The sequence below is a fragment of the Seriola dumerili genome, unplaced genomic scaffold (assembly GCF_002260705.1).
Source record: "Seriola dumerili isolate Sdu_G_001 unplaced genomic scaffold, Sdu_1.0 BDQW01000056.1, whole genome shotgun sequence".
NCBI lineage: Eukaryota > Metazoa > Chordata > Actinopteri > Carangiformes > Carangidae > Seriola > Seriola dumerili.
The window spans coordinates 7,535,956-7,551,775 of NW_019174311.1; the positions used below are offsets into that span (position 1 = coordinate 7,535,956).

At 41.2% G+C, this 15,820-nt stretch overlaps 1 protein-coding gene across 1 annotated transcript in view; it reads left to right on the plus strand.

The window, feature by feature from the left end:
* The first annotated feature begins 14,860 nt into the window (after positions 1-14,860).
* lgr6 (leucine rich repeat containing G protein-coupled receptor 6) overlaps positions 14,861-15,820 on the plus strand; it is a 36,091-nt gene continuing 35,131 nt past the window's right edge. Inside the window, exon 1 of the mRNA XM_022741410.1 lies at positions 14,861-15,081. Within this exon, the coding sequence (XP_022597131.1) occupies positions 14,861-15,081 (221 nt within the window). The remainder of the gene's footprint in view (positions 15,082-15,820) is intronic.

Consider the following 15,820-nt stretch of genomic DNA (forward strand, 5'->3'; position numbering starts at 1 on the left):
TTTTATGATTTTTAAGAAGCAACAGAGAAAAAAAAAAAAAAAAAAGAAAAAAACTCTGTTTGATGTTCATACCCATGGGCAGGGCCCCAGTGGAGGCACGGTGAGTCAGGTGAACAATCTGGCAGGTGAGGAGGCAGTTGGACATGCCGTGGCGCTTGCATACGTACTGTGTGTCAGAGACGTGAGCTAGTATGCAAAACCTGAGGTTGACCCCCAACATCACAACCTCCACCGCCTCTCTATTGCTCTCACACACTTCTGTCTCCCTTTCTTTTTCTGTACTTTCACTGTCTCTGCATTTTCACTGTAAATATGTAACCTACTCATTGGCTCATTTAATATGTTTGGTTCCAAGTTGTAAACTTCATCACTTTAGTTTTATACTTTTTTATGCATTTGTGCAAGTTGCAATTTATATATTTAATATAAATTTTATATATTGCAGCATGCACATAAATGTATGTCATTTGCAAATGGTCACTAGCAAGTGATCCTGATTCAGGAGAATAATATACATCACTCATATGGGAATGCTGGAGATAAGAAATAAGGATTGGGAACTGCTGGGACTTTGCATTCCCACGGAACACTGTTTGTGTCCTCCAGTAGGCAGTCCTGCAATCTGTGGTCTCAATAAACACTCATAAACCACACAGACACACACACGCACACAAACCCACGGGCCTTATCGGAATAACACATAAACTCGAGTGCGAAGACTGTACATAAATCATCTGCTTTCATAGCGAGATAAGCAGAGACAAAGAGAGCCTATAAGCGAGAGAGTGAAATTTTATCTCTGCTGCGAAGGTTTAAATAAAACATCTCCAAGAGATTTTCCATCTTGCTTCCAAAGAACACAATAAAAGGGCCTGAGGGTCTTTGATGAGCTATTTTGAAACCAGTCCCTGTTGCACAGACGAAAGCCCACACACCCCTCTGTACAGCTTGACCAGATCACTGTGTATCCTCCTGCTGGAGGCCCACACCTCCACTCCGCAGCTGTTGTCATGAAGGGAGGGTAGACGAAAACAATAGCTGTCTTTTCTATCAACCTCCCACATCTGAACTTGCTGCCTCATTAGCAACAAACTCACACGTAACATCTGTCCGTTGTCCCGCTTTGCATGGTATATGAAAGCAATGGTGCTTGAACTATGATGTTAACATTACAGAATAAAATGTTTTGCTGTCCTCTGCCCTTTAAATGTAGTAAATGATACTGATACTATAGCATGAAAAAAAAATCATGATCTACTACTGTGTGAGGTCATAAACACAAGTAATTCTGACCCAGTCAGTCAGTTCCCAACAGAAAAACACTGTAGTTAGTGTTATGCTTGTACTTTGTTCTACTGTAACAGCCTTGATAGAGACAAACAACAAAACAAACAACCAACAATTGACTGATTTTGAATTTCAAAACAAACTTTGAGCTATTCAATAAAGCTGGCATGCTAATATGCTCACACTAACAATGCGAACATACAGGTGTTTAGCATTCATCCGCCGTGTTTACCATCTTAGTTTAGCTTGTTAGCATGCTAACATTTTGTGCAAGATTTCATGGCAAACTATCTAATAGATTGTCACAACATTTCACCCTGTACAGGTGCTAGAAAAAAAAAAATCGGGATCAGCAAAGTCATTAGGATTCTCACCTGGGAGCCACAAATTACTGTAAACTATTTCATGGCAGTTCATCCAACAGTTGTTAAAATATTTCAGTCTGAACCAACGTTATAGACCAACTCACATTACCGTTACCTAGAACCATACTGCTAACATGCCTTAAAATCATGTAGTGCAAACAGAACATGAAAAGATTATATGCAAAATGCATCAATTCAAACTCATCCCACGATAACTTTTCTTCCCATTATGCCTCTTTTTCAAGAACCTGTGATTATCTTGGAAGTGCTTGGGAGCTGATTTTGGTAACCTCTTCGCTGCGCCATTCCCAGCATTAGAAGCATTAGAGTGGTAGGAATTTCAGATGTTGCCTAAAGACATTCCTGTAGTCATCAGGCAACTCCCCTCTGAAAAAGTACATTCTGCTTCTAGCAGTAGTACTCGCTGTTGTCATGAACTCATGAGGGAAGAGGAAAATTATTATGTCGTTATGGTTGGTTTGAGCAACTTTCATGCTCAGTATTATAGGAAAATTGTAGAAATAAAGAAAGATATCAAAAATTTAATTCACAATATAAAGAAATGAATAAAGCAATAACAATTGAAAACAAGAGAAAGTCAACACCTGAAAGAACTCCTACCATAAAGTTACAAATTTTCCTTTAAAAGCTCATTAATGAAAGTGCTACTGTCCCTCAATTAGGCCTTGTACACTATGCAATGCTCTGCTCCTGAATATGCTCAGAATATAAGATGTCTAAGATGTTTAGTGTTGATATCGAGTCTTTCATGTCAAGTCAAAGTTGCAATTACTTCATGTTTTTGTCAAACTGTCTAAAATCCTCAAATTGACCGCTTAAGTCTGACATTGGTTCACGTCTCTGCTGTACGAGGTCTCATTCAAAGATGAGATAAAACATAAAGTATGTCTTGGGAAATAGTCATGAGAAAAGGAAGGAAAAATTCCAAAAAGGACACATTACAACAATGCACTCAACAGTTTTATTTGATTCACGTTAAATCCATGGAAACTACTTCCAGTTGGGGTTTTTCATGCTGTGCTTTCTGCACATTGTCCAATGGAGTCGGGATACCTGTGTCAGTAAGTGTGCATCACTTTATGGTTAGCTTGGCTGCCCTTGAGAGAGCTTGTGATGTCATGACAGGGGAAAGGCTTCCTCTTTCCACAGAAGACCATAACACTGTCTGAATGACTATTGGATGTTCACTTCTCCTTTGCTGAAATCTTCATTGGCTGGTGGTCAGCAGAATGAATGAAAGCGCAGTGTGTGTTCGTGGGAATGTGAATTCCTGTGGTTTGAATTTTTGTGCTGGATTTGCAGTCGCTGAGTTATTGCGTCAAAGTCAGAAGAGTAACTACAGTTCTTATAAAGTATGTTAACCTGTCTTGGACTTTTTTGTGTTCAAGTCTTTTACAAAAATGAATCTCAGTAGCTTAGAGTGATTTGATTTGATTTATGATTATTAACTCCTTAATGCTGAAGAGTAAACTTGTATTAAAGAATACCCTTTTAAAACGTGTTGATTTACTGCAAAGTATGTGTGAAATTTCGCTGTCAAAATTTCACAATACCTCCTGCAATCCGATGGACGGGAACCGGAAAGGGGCTCTGTGTCTGAGTGACAACTTCTGTGTATGATGCTAATGAATACATCTTGAAGTATTCCTAAGAAAAGACCCTAATCACACTGCATGAGAAAATGCCTCCTCAGCAGAAAGAGAAAACCTTCAGACCAAAGGGAAAGAGAAATTAGAGCAAAGGAAAATCACAGGTGTGGACACCAACTAATGTCTATCTAACCTGCCATAGTGGTAAACCTCAGCATATTTAAGGCAGATACCACTACTAATATTTAGGAGTGTTAATGTTCAAGCATCGCAGCCTTTGATTTCACATTCTTAATATGATTGGAGCCACAAAATCAGGACAATAATTCCAATGTTTCTCCTGCTCTACAGGGGCAAACATGGGCTAAAGCATATTTCCTTTGACAACCTTCTAAATGGAGTAGACCTTCATCCTTGGTAATGAATTTCTTGGAGCAAAGCAAAGACAGCTGATTTGCCATCTTCCTTTGATTTTTTTGTGAAGGGATTGCTGTTTAAATGCTGTGAAAAAATGATCATTCGTTTATATCTCAAAGTAAATAATTATGGGAATGAAAAGTCGGACCATAAAAAAGGAAGCAAAAACTAAAATGTGCACAAAAATTAAATGATGACAAATGCAAACAAAAGGGGAATGTCTGCACTTATTTAGGAGTTTTTTTCACATAAATACGCAACATGTTTTGATGAGGATCCCTAAAGTTGTGACCACAACATATACTGACAGAGTTGAAAAATAAACTTGGCAGTATTTTCTTGTGAAAGGATTATGCAATGGTAACAAACAAATGCCATATTTGGCATTTCTGCACCGCAATGTCTGGTTACTCATCTGCCACCTGATACACAGATACTGATAAATCTAAAGCAAGCTGAAGCTGAAGCTGGCCCCGATGACTTATTGGTTGGGGTCTATAAAAAGTTCAGCTTGACTGTAAATTGGATCAGTAATCTAACAGTTACGTGGGCATAACAGTAGATCATGTATATTTGGGAGGAAGTAAACTATCTGTAGTTCCCAGTTCATTGTTTAAACTCACTATTAACAGTATTACCACTCTATTACCTGACCACTTGACTCGACTAATCACTGCACTTTCCCCCCGTAAATCATGACAGTGTGACAGTGAGTCAGCATGCACAATAGCAGGACCTGAAAATGAAGCAGCAACTGTAATGGAATTAAGTGATCATTGATTTAACTATTTACACCTCTGACAAGTCAAAATCCTATCCATGAAAAAGGCCTATTGGCTTTTCACCAAGTGTCTCTCATCATCAGATCTGGTGGTGTGTGTTTTACTGAGCCCACATGAGCACTCGAATTTGCAACTTGGAGTCGCTCTCACACACGCAGTGACTTGAAATTTGACTTGAGACTTGTCCTCAAAAGACTTGAAACTTGACTCGAACTCAAGATTTGAGACTTGTGAGCAATTTTATTACCTAAGCCAAGGTTATGGTATGTCTTCAGTTATGACTGTTTGTTTTTGTTTGTCAGCAGGATTACGCAAAAAGTAGTCCACTGATTTGCACCAAACTTGGTGGAGGGATGGGGCATGGGGCGGGGAAGAACATATTAAATTTTGGGGCAGATCTGGATCTGGATCATTTATTATGACTTTGAATTGTTTTCTATGAAGTCTGGTGTATGTCAGGCATGGAGTGGCTAATCGGAAGGCACAAAGATTTCTGTTGGGCTAGACCAGTTTTTGGGCCCCGCGGGCGAGAGACAGCAAGAGGGAGAGAGATAGATATCGCAGTATCGTGGTGGTCAGCCCAGTGGAGCAGACTGTGCGGCCCACTCTGGTTCTGTGTCCCTGTCTCCCCAGCAAACAATGTTTGGTTCGGTCCTGCTCGGCCACAGACAGGAGCAGAGCAGCACAGTGAGTTCAGGACCACAGCTGACAGTGAGTCCAGTACAGAATAAGCAGTAGGCAGAAGACAATAGGAACCTAGTCTGAGTTTATTTAGCAGGATAATGTTGTGTAGCTTCGTTTTCTGCAGTTGTTTGAGCAGAAATTCTAACACGCTAATTAAAGTACTCGAAGTCTGTGTGATTAGATCACAACTAGAATTTCATTATAGAAAGATCCAAAGAAAGGAGAAGAACTGCTAAAATGATCATATGACTTGTTGTTGTATTAACTGCTGTACTGTCCAGTCTGAATTCTAATCTCATACTCTCTATAGACACTAACTTTTACAGAGGAAAAGTGAAAAAAGAACCACAGTTTAATGTGCCGGTTGTTCTGTTTCTTCTATTTGTTCAGTTTCTAATGTACTTTACAAGTCAGCGAATCATTACATATTGTAGATTATAAAGCAAAGTATATAGTAATTCGATGCTGAAGTCTAAAGCAACCTAGCCAAATTGAAATTTGATTTTTTTAGCCCTACATTGCCAGCGCTAGCATTAACAGCTATTTACTTATCACTCATATCAGCCACTGCTGCATTTATAATACAAGAGGTTATAATACACCCTCTGAGCAACGCTGACTCACTATTGGAAAGTGACAAGACAGTCAGACCGTGCCCGGGGGTTAGCTGGTTAGGCGGTGGAAAAATTTAAATTTGCTCATCTTCATCTTATTGGTCTACCACGCAAATTGGCTGTAAAATGTTGTAAACTGGCACATGCGTGACTCACATTTACTGGTGACTCAGATTGTATGGTGATAATCTCCACAATATACAGGCACACATTTAGATTTTCATACTGCTGAGTTTGTTTTCAGTTTACACATTGCAGTTAGAAGTGTTTGAAAAGAAATGAGAGAACACGTGTTTTTGTACTTTTGTGCTCTGTACTTGGTTGGATATACTGCACGTTTTCAGTAAATTCTTAAAATTCATAAGACACATGTAGTCTCACCAACTAAGTACATATAGAAATGATCTCAGATGGCAGAGACTTTAGACTTATCTCATGAGAGTTCAAGAGCTGCTGTACCTATCAGTGTCCAATGGGACTGTATTTCCTGTGAATTCAGCTGCATATTAATTTGCCGACATTCATGAAGAATATGAATCTTAACTTGTGCCAAAATCTTGAAAGCTCTATACAATGGGAGTTTTAACAGTTCAGTGTATTGTGGATCTTACAGTGAGACTAGAGGGTTGTCGCGCCATCAGCTGGTTGTTTACTTCCTGACCTGCTGCACCGATGTTATTCCGTCTTTTGGCTGAAGATGGCGCCATTTCATCACCCAATTTCGAAATTCAACTCTGGATCCCATAAAGAGCAGATCACACAGCGTAATGGTATGATATAATAAGATTATTGTAATCATGCTTTCAGTGATGATAAGTTTCATACTTCCCAGGTGCCTAATTTCTGTTTTAATAGCTGTAATCTTTCAGCTGCTGCTATGTACTTTTCAGATGACTGGGATTCTCTGATGCTGGTGTGAAACCTACAATAATAAAGCTCCTCTCTTCATCTCTCACTACATTGTGTTGAGTCTCCTGCCAGTCCTATCTAGGTTCTGCATGAACGAGACTCTATGGAGACAGTCCAATACTTTCAGTCACTGTTAACATTCCACATCAGTCTCCCTCCACACTGACACGGCTGATACTATCATGCAGAACTGGGTATGACTACAAAGACGGCACAAACATGCATCACTCACACACATGCATGCACAAGTGCACATGAACACACACACACACACACACACACACACACACACACACACACACACACACACACACAAGCGCACGCACACACACTCCTACTGCTGCAGAACTCCACTCACATACAGAGGCATGATTAGGCAGTCCTCGCCACAGTAATCGCTGCCTTATTACTAGGTCAACAAACTTTTTATAGACAGTATTTGGTGTACAGGTTTAACAGTCACACCTACAAACACACACACACCTACAAACTCAACTCAAAAACACACACCCCCTGATTGCAGCGCCGGTGGCGTCGCTTAGAATAGCATCAAACAGAGTGGAGCGTCTCTCTCTTTGGCACTGTACAGGTGCAGACCTGTCTGCTTCAGTCAGTCTGTTTCACCATATTAACCCTCGTATATCAAACTGTCACTGCAGAGAAAACAAGCAGAGCAGAGATCAAAACACAAGAACGCTTTGTCTTGGTACGACAGTAAGTTCTGCATGAGAGATACAGTATCTTGATGAAAAGGAAAGTGCACAGTTAGCCTGGATTTTGTTTCTACTTAAACAGTTCAAAAATATTGAGCTTGATCACATTACTCAACCAGTCTTAGTATATTGCAGTATTATGAAGGATTCATTGTTTTCACTCGTATCTTTGAGTTGATCAGACTTAAATACATCTATTTTCATCCTGGACCACACCCCTTTATCACCACTATAGCACCCTGCCAGCTTCTAATTGGCTCATTCACTCAACTTGTCTGAGCCTGATCAGTGCTTGTTTCAAAACAAACAAAACAACTGCCATGTTCTCTTCACTTCATACTCAGAAATGCTGTCATTTTCTCTATTTAACATTTTTTCCATAATTTTCTCCCTTGATCTTTTTTTTTATATCATGAAAATTGTGTTTGAAAATTACATTAAGTTTGAATTTTAAAGTCACTGAATGACATTCCACAATTAAAATCCACATATTTAAGTAATATGAATGTTAGCCACTTTCAAACTGTGCTTTTGAATCTTGACTGCATTTCTATCGTCATCATACATTAATGTGGACAAGTTGTCAGTATCTGAGTTGCTCTGTGAGTAGCTTTATTTTATTTTATTTTATATTTTGAGCTTTTAATATTCAATTATTCCAGTCAGATCGTGCTTAAATGAAAGTTAAACTTGGTGTGGACTGACATTATAATGTCCTTTCTCTTACACTGAGCAAGGATACTGACTGAGATGAGGTCCAAAACCTGGCTTCCTCTCGCATGGACCTGTTAAAAGCAGCGATCCTGTCGTGCCTCCGATGAACTGCATCTGGAGCACCCAACGTGCATCAAAAACGTTTTAATTTCATTTAGCAGGTGATGCAGAAACTGGGTACAGGTGAGCCAACATCCAAATCTACAAAATCAGCTTCCAAGTGTAGGACGAGCCTGCTCTGAAATAAAATACGACTTTTTTTTTGGAAGGGAATGTCACACTGAATGTTCTATATTTATTGTCATTATATTGTTTTAAATACAGTTTTGATAAATGTATTGCATTGTGTGTTTATTACTCAACAAGACACATTTTCGAGTTTTCTCAACTTAAATATTTCAAGTACGAATAATTTTGCTTGCTTGCTTGTGTGTGCAGTGTTGGGATTTGTTGTTAGTTATTGCACCAATGAGTGCAAAAAATATCAAAGCCACAGTATAACATTTTGCGTTTTGTTACAGTATGTTTGTTAATGTCCAAATTCCTTTTTTTCTTGTTTTAACTTTTTAATCTTTGAATTTCTTTGTCAGTAGATTATGTGATTAATACTGCTACTAATTTACCCCCTTTTAATTCTGATATCAAGTGTTACGTAAATAAAATATTTTCATGTTATGCTAATGGTGATGTGAAAATGTGTCAAAATAACCACAATCGTATCAGCTTTAACATATATGACAGATTATATTTAAAGTTGTGTCTTGTGTATTGAATTCTAAAGGACTCACCCGACCTTCATTTGGAGAATATGGTAAAATCATGAGGAATATCTTCTATAAGAGATAGTTTTGCGCTCTTTTGTTGCACTGCATTTCAGCATTCTGTGTAAAACGTGCTACCAGAAATCAGAAAGAGTCACATTTAGTAGCTCTCAAGGCAAACTGAAAACTCTGTTTAAAGCTACCCAACTCTGTAACCACTGACTATTTTTGCTTTGTATACAAATAACTTTGCTCTTAACTAGTTGGACTTACATTTATTGCTGACATGGTGTGCACGATGTACTGTTGTCTAAACTTTCTTAGTATGTGTTCTGTCCTGTTTGTTTAGTGCTGTTAGCTGCAGACGAAGATAACTCTAGTAGTGAAATGAAAATAACACATAAAAAAATCCACTGCTTGAATATAATGGGACATCCTAGCTATCATAATTTTAAAGGTGAATTTATCTGGATTACTATGAAAGATACAACACTGCTGAAATGCATATTTCCTAATGTGTGACACAAACCAACAACAATCTCTTTCACTCCAGTGCTTTGCTGAACTCCATGACTAACCACATCCCTTGAGGCTTACTACTTTGCCATACAAACACACAGGAAAATACCTCAACCACCCCTGTTTTGCTCACTCGCCAGCAACCCCCCCCCCCCCCCCCCCCCCCACATGCCTCACCCTTGCATCCTCATTCCCTTATCCCCCTTCCTCTGCTGCTCTTTCTTTCATTCATTCCTTTCCTTTGTACTGTGAGATGCAGAGAGGAAGAGAGGGACGGGGGGAGGGATGGAGTGAAGGAGAGGGACCTTTTGTTGGCTTTCAGGTGGTTTCACATGAAAAGCCAGAGCACACACCTAGGTTGCCGCCACCGGCAACCCACTGCGTCTCATTTGCTTCCGCTGAGTATACCTGTGTTAGCCTTCAGTTGCCTGCACAGCTCAGACATACAGGAATACAGACACAGGCAGGTTTGTGAGCACATGCGTCTGTCGACATGCGCAAACAGGTGTGCACAAATATACACACACTTATGTCAATGTGTCGAGGTGTTGGTGGGTTAGGGGATACGGGGTGAGGAGGTGAGATGGGATGGAGTGTGTGTTTTTTTGTGTGTGTGTGTGTGTGTGTGTGGGGGGGGGGGGGGGTGGGGGTTGCACGGCTACTTTCTCTGTTCTTTCCCTGAATGGACTCTTCTTGCTGCAAGGAGCTCAGGTAGCCTTGTGTGTGTGTGTGTGTGTGTGTGTGTGTGTGTGCATGCGCGTGCTTTATTCTCAGGTACACCACGGTGAGTGCTCTTAAGTTAGTGTCAGGTGTCAGGTAGCTACTTGTCTTTGTGTCTTCAAGGCTGCCGTTGCTTGGATAGTGTTTACAGCCCAGAGAGCACAGCAAAGGGGGGGAGGTTGGGGGAGGAGAGGGGAGAGAGAGCACTGGCTTTGATCTGATGCAGACTGTTTGATAGCGTGTGTGTGAGTAGAGAGAGAGAGAGAGAAGGAAGGAGAGAGAGGGAAAGAATATAAGTGCATGCATAGTTTTTGCAGCGGCATGTACAAATGTGTGCACTCTTGCTAACAACTGTGTGTGTGTGTGTGTGTGTGTGTGTGTCTGAGCAGAATTTGATTTGATCCACTGTCAGGGATGTGTAATTCATACATTATTGACACACAGAGCTTGTTTATCACTTAAGTGCAGCATACAGTACATAAAGGAGGCTCACGTCTTTTGCTGCATGTCGTTTGATGCATTTATCGCACAGCAGATGCATCACAGAGCTGTAGGAGCAGTAGCAAGTTCCACGGAAGGGCTGGGAAGTGTTGCTGTTGGACCTCTATCCCATTCGTCAGGGAAGCGAATGTGATAAAATTGCTGCTTCTCTGAAGGACTGATGTGCATCTGTGCTGGGAAATAAGACAGGGGCATATTGTGACAAGTTGTCAAGATGTTGTTGTGTGTGTTGGCCCCAGTGTTACTGGAATTTATTTTACGGAAAAGTAAGCTGCCCCGTAGCCAAAGATTTTCCCAGTCGACTAGTAGTCATTCGTTCAAGCCATCAGTGGACTAGTCGTAACACATCTTTGATATTAATTAAATTATTTAAATATATACTGTATATATACCATAATAATTAGCCTTTCAAATGTAATATTTAAGCGAGCTGCCTGTTAATGACACAAACGAAAGCAGTAATGATTCTGAATGTGTCGGAACAACTGGCAAGGACAGCGGTCATGCTAAGTGGCAAACAACGGGCTACTTAGCCTGCATGTTTCAAATGATAAACCATGTTTGTGTTTGATGAATGATATGATCTTTAAGGTCGACCTTTATCCTCTCAAAATGAACCCACACTTTGGATTTCCTGCCCGACATAACAGACTGACCTGTGTTTGCTATCTGTTTGGATATTGGAGGTCTATGTCCCGTTTATTAATTTATTAGTAATATACCCAATAAGATGAAGCCAAGACAATTGGTCACATTACTCTCTAATAACCGCAGGGAGCAGCCATGTGTATGTTGTCTTCACTTCCTGTGGAGTTTGATTTTTTTTCTTCCTGCAACAAACTGACCGATGCAAACTTGGTCAACCAAGACTCTTCTCATCGACTAACACAGTGGGCAGTCCTAGAAATGACATAACACATTCCAGTCAGATACAGAGCTCCAGAACATGTTATCATAATACGTGCTACAAGTGAGCACCACCAGACCAAACCACAACATCAACACAGCATACCATCACAATGTCATGCTGCATCATATAATTTCAGCTGATGGGCCAAACTAGTATCAACTATCACATATAACACACGAGAGTGTTGCACAGTAGATGGATTGATCATGTCACCAAAAAGTATCTTGCGTGCTTAGCTTACCTGCTGATGCTACTGGATAAGTAGCAGCTCTGATCAAAGGTAGGGACATACACCTCCGTTGCTGTGGGTATAGTACAAAATAGTCTAGCATTAACAATTTCTGACAAAAAGAAGACTAGAGACATCAATTGATTTATTCTAATCTAAAAAAGTAGAAAAGTACAACTATCCTTAAGCCGCGTACTGCATTCTCTCCCTTCTTCTCTCGAGAAGACTGGATTACAGTGACTCATGTTTAACCCCGCACGCATCTATCACAACTGCGTCAGAACAGGTGCAATGAAAACAAATACATAGCTTACTTTTCTAACAGTACGGAGCGCCATGTATGGTTGTGTGCGTGTTTGTGATTGAAGGAAAGAAGGATAACACGTGAGAAGAAGAAGAGGAAGAAGAGGAAGAGGAAGAAGAAGAAGAAGAAGAAGAGGGGAGGAGACACACGGAGAAAGAGACAGGCAGGAGACCAGACATGCAGGTTTTTACAGTAAGCGTGTTTTAGGGCTCCCCCAGGGCCAGACAATTAAAGAGTATTTAAAAAGATGACAGACCTCTGCGCGCAAGAAGGGGAGAGGCGGAGAGCCCAGGGAGTGGGAGTTTGCAGGTGTATGAATAGCATGTGTGTGTTTTTGTGTACATATGCATGTGTGTGTGAGTGTGCTGTACGTGGGTGGACAGTAAGATCACGCAAGGTGTTCCTGTAGTGAAGCAGTGAGAAGAGAAAGAAAAGAAAAATACCATAAAACATCACTTTTATGGACAATAGACAGAGGAAGCAACAACAGACTACTACATACTACTACAAAGAGGGAGGAGAGAGAGAGAGGGAGAGAGAGGGAGAGAGAGAGAGACTGTGTGAAGAACAGCTCTGAAAGAGTTTTTGTGGGGCCATAACAAAGGCCCCTCAGAAAACACAGTGGCATAGGAATGTTAATTAATTAATGAGAAACTATTCAGCCTACAGAGAATGGTGGAGAAAGAAAGACAGAGAAGAAGAGGGATGGAGCAACAGACAGATCGGCTGGAGGGGTAGACAAACTCAAACTTGCTGCAAAGACATTTATCTGTGTTGTTTTATGTTTCAAATAGCATGGTGTGCACTTATTATAGGTCCAGCTTCTCTGCAGCCATGCATTTTTTTTGATCATGGTCTAATTTATGTCATAAATTTACATGTTGGACCTTTGGTCTTGGCTTTGCATGTACGCATTTGCGTGCAAATATAACATACTGCTGCTGCTGAAAGAAATCAACGGTTCCTAAAGTCTCAGATTTCCAGGAACTAAAAATGCAGCCTTGTTGTCCACATTGACTACCATGCATTTTTGAGTTGATCCAGTGGGGTTTGAAAAGATTTCGAGCCCGAGTTGTTGTCAGATTTCATCAACTCATTGAAGACCATGTAATCCCTCTCGTAAAACATGAAAGTCACCAAGACTGGAGTTATGATGTGTGATTAAATGCTAACCCCATCTAGTATTTCCGCTAAATTTCTCAAATGTATTGTCATCATCAGTGGGTAGTGTTTTATTGTAATGGTTTCTTTCAGTGGAAAAATTCATTATCATCCCTCTCCATTGCAGATTTTTACTGGTTACTACTTGCCGCTGGGAAAAAGGCCTGAATTCAATGGCAAGCCAGTTTTTCTTTCTTTGATTTGTCATAATTACAGAATGCATTATTAGGCTCTTATGCAACATCCTGTACTTACAGGTGCGCAGCATGTAAAGCTCGGTTGTGTAACACATGAAGCAGAGTTGTATGCATCCTTTTGGGGTCTAATTTTACAGCATTCTTGTCCTGCTGTTTATTGACCCCTTACTGAATCATGGAAAGCCCAGTTTTAATTTTGAACATTAAGTCTACTGAACGTGCTGTAATAAGAGAAAGGGCTGTTGGATGAGATTATTTTCAAGATTCTGTGGAAAATCTCTGCGTGAGCGCTGTGAAATACAGATAGCCTTTAGCTCAAGGCAGCTGACACTTCTTCACAAATCCACACTCTTCTCTCTATAGACCGGAGTGTGTGTATGTGAAATGGATACGCGAACTCCTTTGCGCCGGTCACTCATAATCTGTTATTTTCTATGGGTGCCCATGCATATGTGTGTGTTTTTCTGTGTGTGTGTGTGTGTGTGCAATCGCGACATTCCAGCAGCAGAAACCTGAGAAGGTGTGACTTACGAGACACTGGATTCTGCTCTTTCTGGGGACTGAGGGGTGCTGAAGTGTCAGAATTCCAATTTCCTAAAAACAGTCACTCCCAGTCACACACTCTGACCCTCTGCATCTCTCTCACACAGCCAAACACACTCTGCTGCCTTCATTCTTATCCTCCAGAGCTTGCTTTTTTACCCCCTCCTCCTTCTTTCAACTGTAAACACTGTCTCATTTTCTCCCAGTTCCATTCATAAGGTCCCACAAGGAGAAATCTTGTCTCACACCACTGTACTGCATTGCCACCCGACCCCCCCTCCTTCCCCCTTTCCCTTCCTCAAACTAAACACTCACTCGTTCTCCTCACAAGAGAGCTTCTGGGCAAAGTAAAACAGGGGAAAGGAGGAAGAGAGGGAGAAAGAGAGGGAAGAGTTTGAGAATCGCGGGCCCCTCCTACTTTCCGGAGATGCTCCAGCCCATCCCTAAATTGTGGGCCAATGAGGGTGGCTCATTCACAACTCATGCGGTCCTTCTACAATAGGTAAGGAGAGAGAGACAGAGAGAGGAAGAGAAATATACAAGGAGAGAGAGAGAGAGAGAGAGAGAGAGAGAGAGGGAGAAAGAGTGACTGTGTTTGGGGGAGAAAGACAGTGAGAAAGAAGAGGGCAGAGTGAGAGGGAAGACGGGAAAGAAGTTACAACAACGTGAACCCCTGGGAATGAAGTGGTGACTGGCAGATAGAGCAGAGAGATGAAGAGGTAGAACTGGTGACAGGGACAGATTCACAGTGTGGACCTGCACAGGAGAGAGAGGCAGCATTCAGAGGAGTACTCAGTAAAGAGAAGAAGCATTGGAACTTCCTCAGTTATCACAGCTGGCTCTCAAGAGAGAGGGCAAAAGAGAGCGTGACAAGACAGGAAACCCCACAGGTGTAGATGCAGACAGGTGGACAGTCAGACATGCTGCTTGTGCTTCTGCTGCTGTGCATGGCTGGAGGAGTTTGGGGGTCCGCCCCCGGAGTGTGGGGGTACGGACGGATCCAAGACAGGCAGGGGCCAGCGGCGTCGCTGTGCCCGTCTCCGTGCCAGTGTGAAGAAGATGGGATATTCGTCATGGTGGACTGCTCGGAGTTGGGACTATCTTCTGTGCCAGCCAACCTCAGCCCTCTCACCACTTACCTGTGAGTAACATGTTTCTGTTACAACAGTTAGGGACTTCCGGGTTGTGTTATCTTGTCCTGTTACGTCTTCACCTTACCACCTCCAGGCCTGTTTCCTTGACCCCAATCATTGTTTTCTTGTGTATGCACTTTGCATGTCATCCTGAATCCTTCTCTCATTCAATCATGCTGCCAATTAGTTTCATCTGAAAGATGAAAACCAATCATGAGTCCCCACTGTTAGTCCTGATCATTAATTTGTCAGTGAGAAAAGCGTAAAAATTCGTATTCATGTTGCTGAAGTGTATCTGGGATTTTCATCCCTTTTTAAAAATAGAGCAGAAAGCAACAGTCAGTTGGATGAGTGACCAGGAAACAGCGGCAGAACCCGCATGTAGATAAAAACGGACAGGGCCAAGTGGGAACATGTGTGCGTGCTGACCACTATAGCAAAATTACTGGACCACTTCTTTCAGTGTCAGGTTTCTGAGCGCCAACTGGAGACCCAGCATAAGAGAGTGTGTGTGTGTGTGCGCACATGTGTATGCCATTTTGTACATGTATGCATGTGTGTATGTATGTATATATATATATATATATATAAGCACATGACATAAGCATGTGATTGTGTGTTTAAACACAGATGTCTAAATATGTTTGAGAGTTAATTAGTTCATTTTCAGTTTTATTCCACAATCATGTATCTTACTGTTCTATGACACCAAAACTCAAGGGTTAAACAGAGAAGAATTGTTGGGAT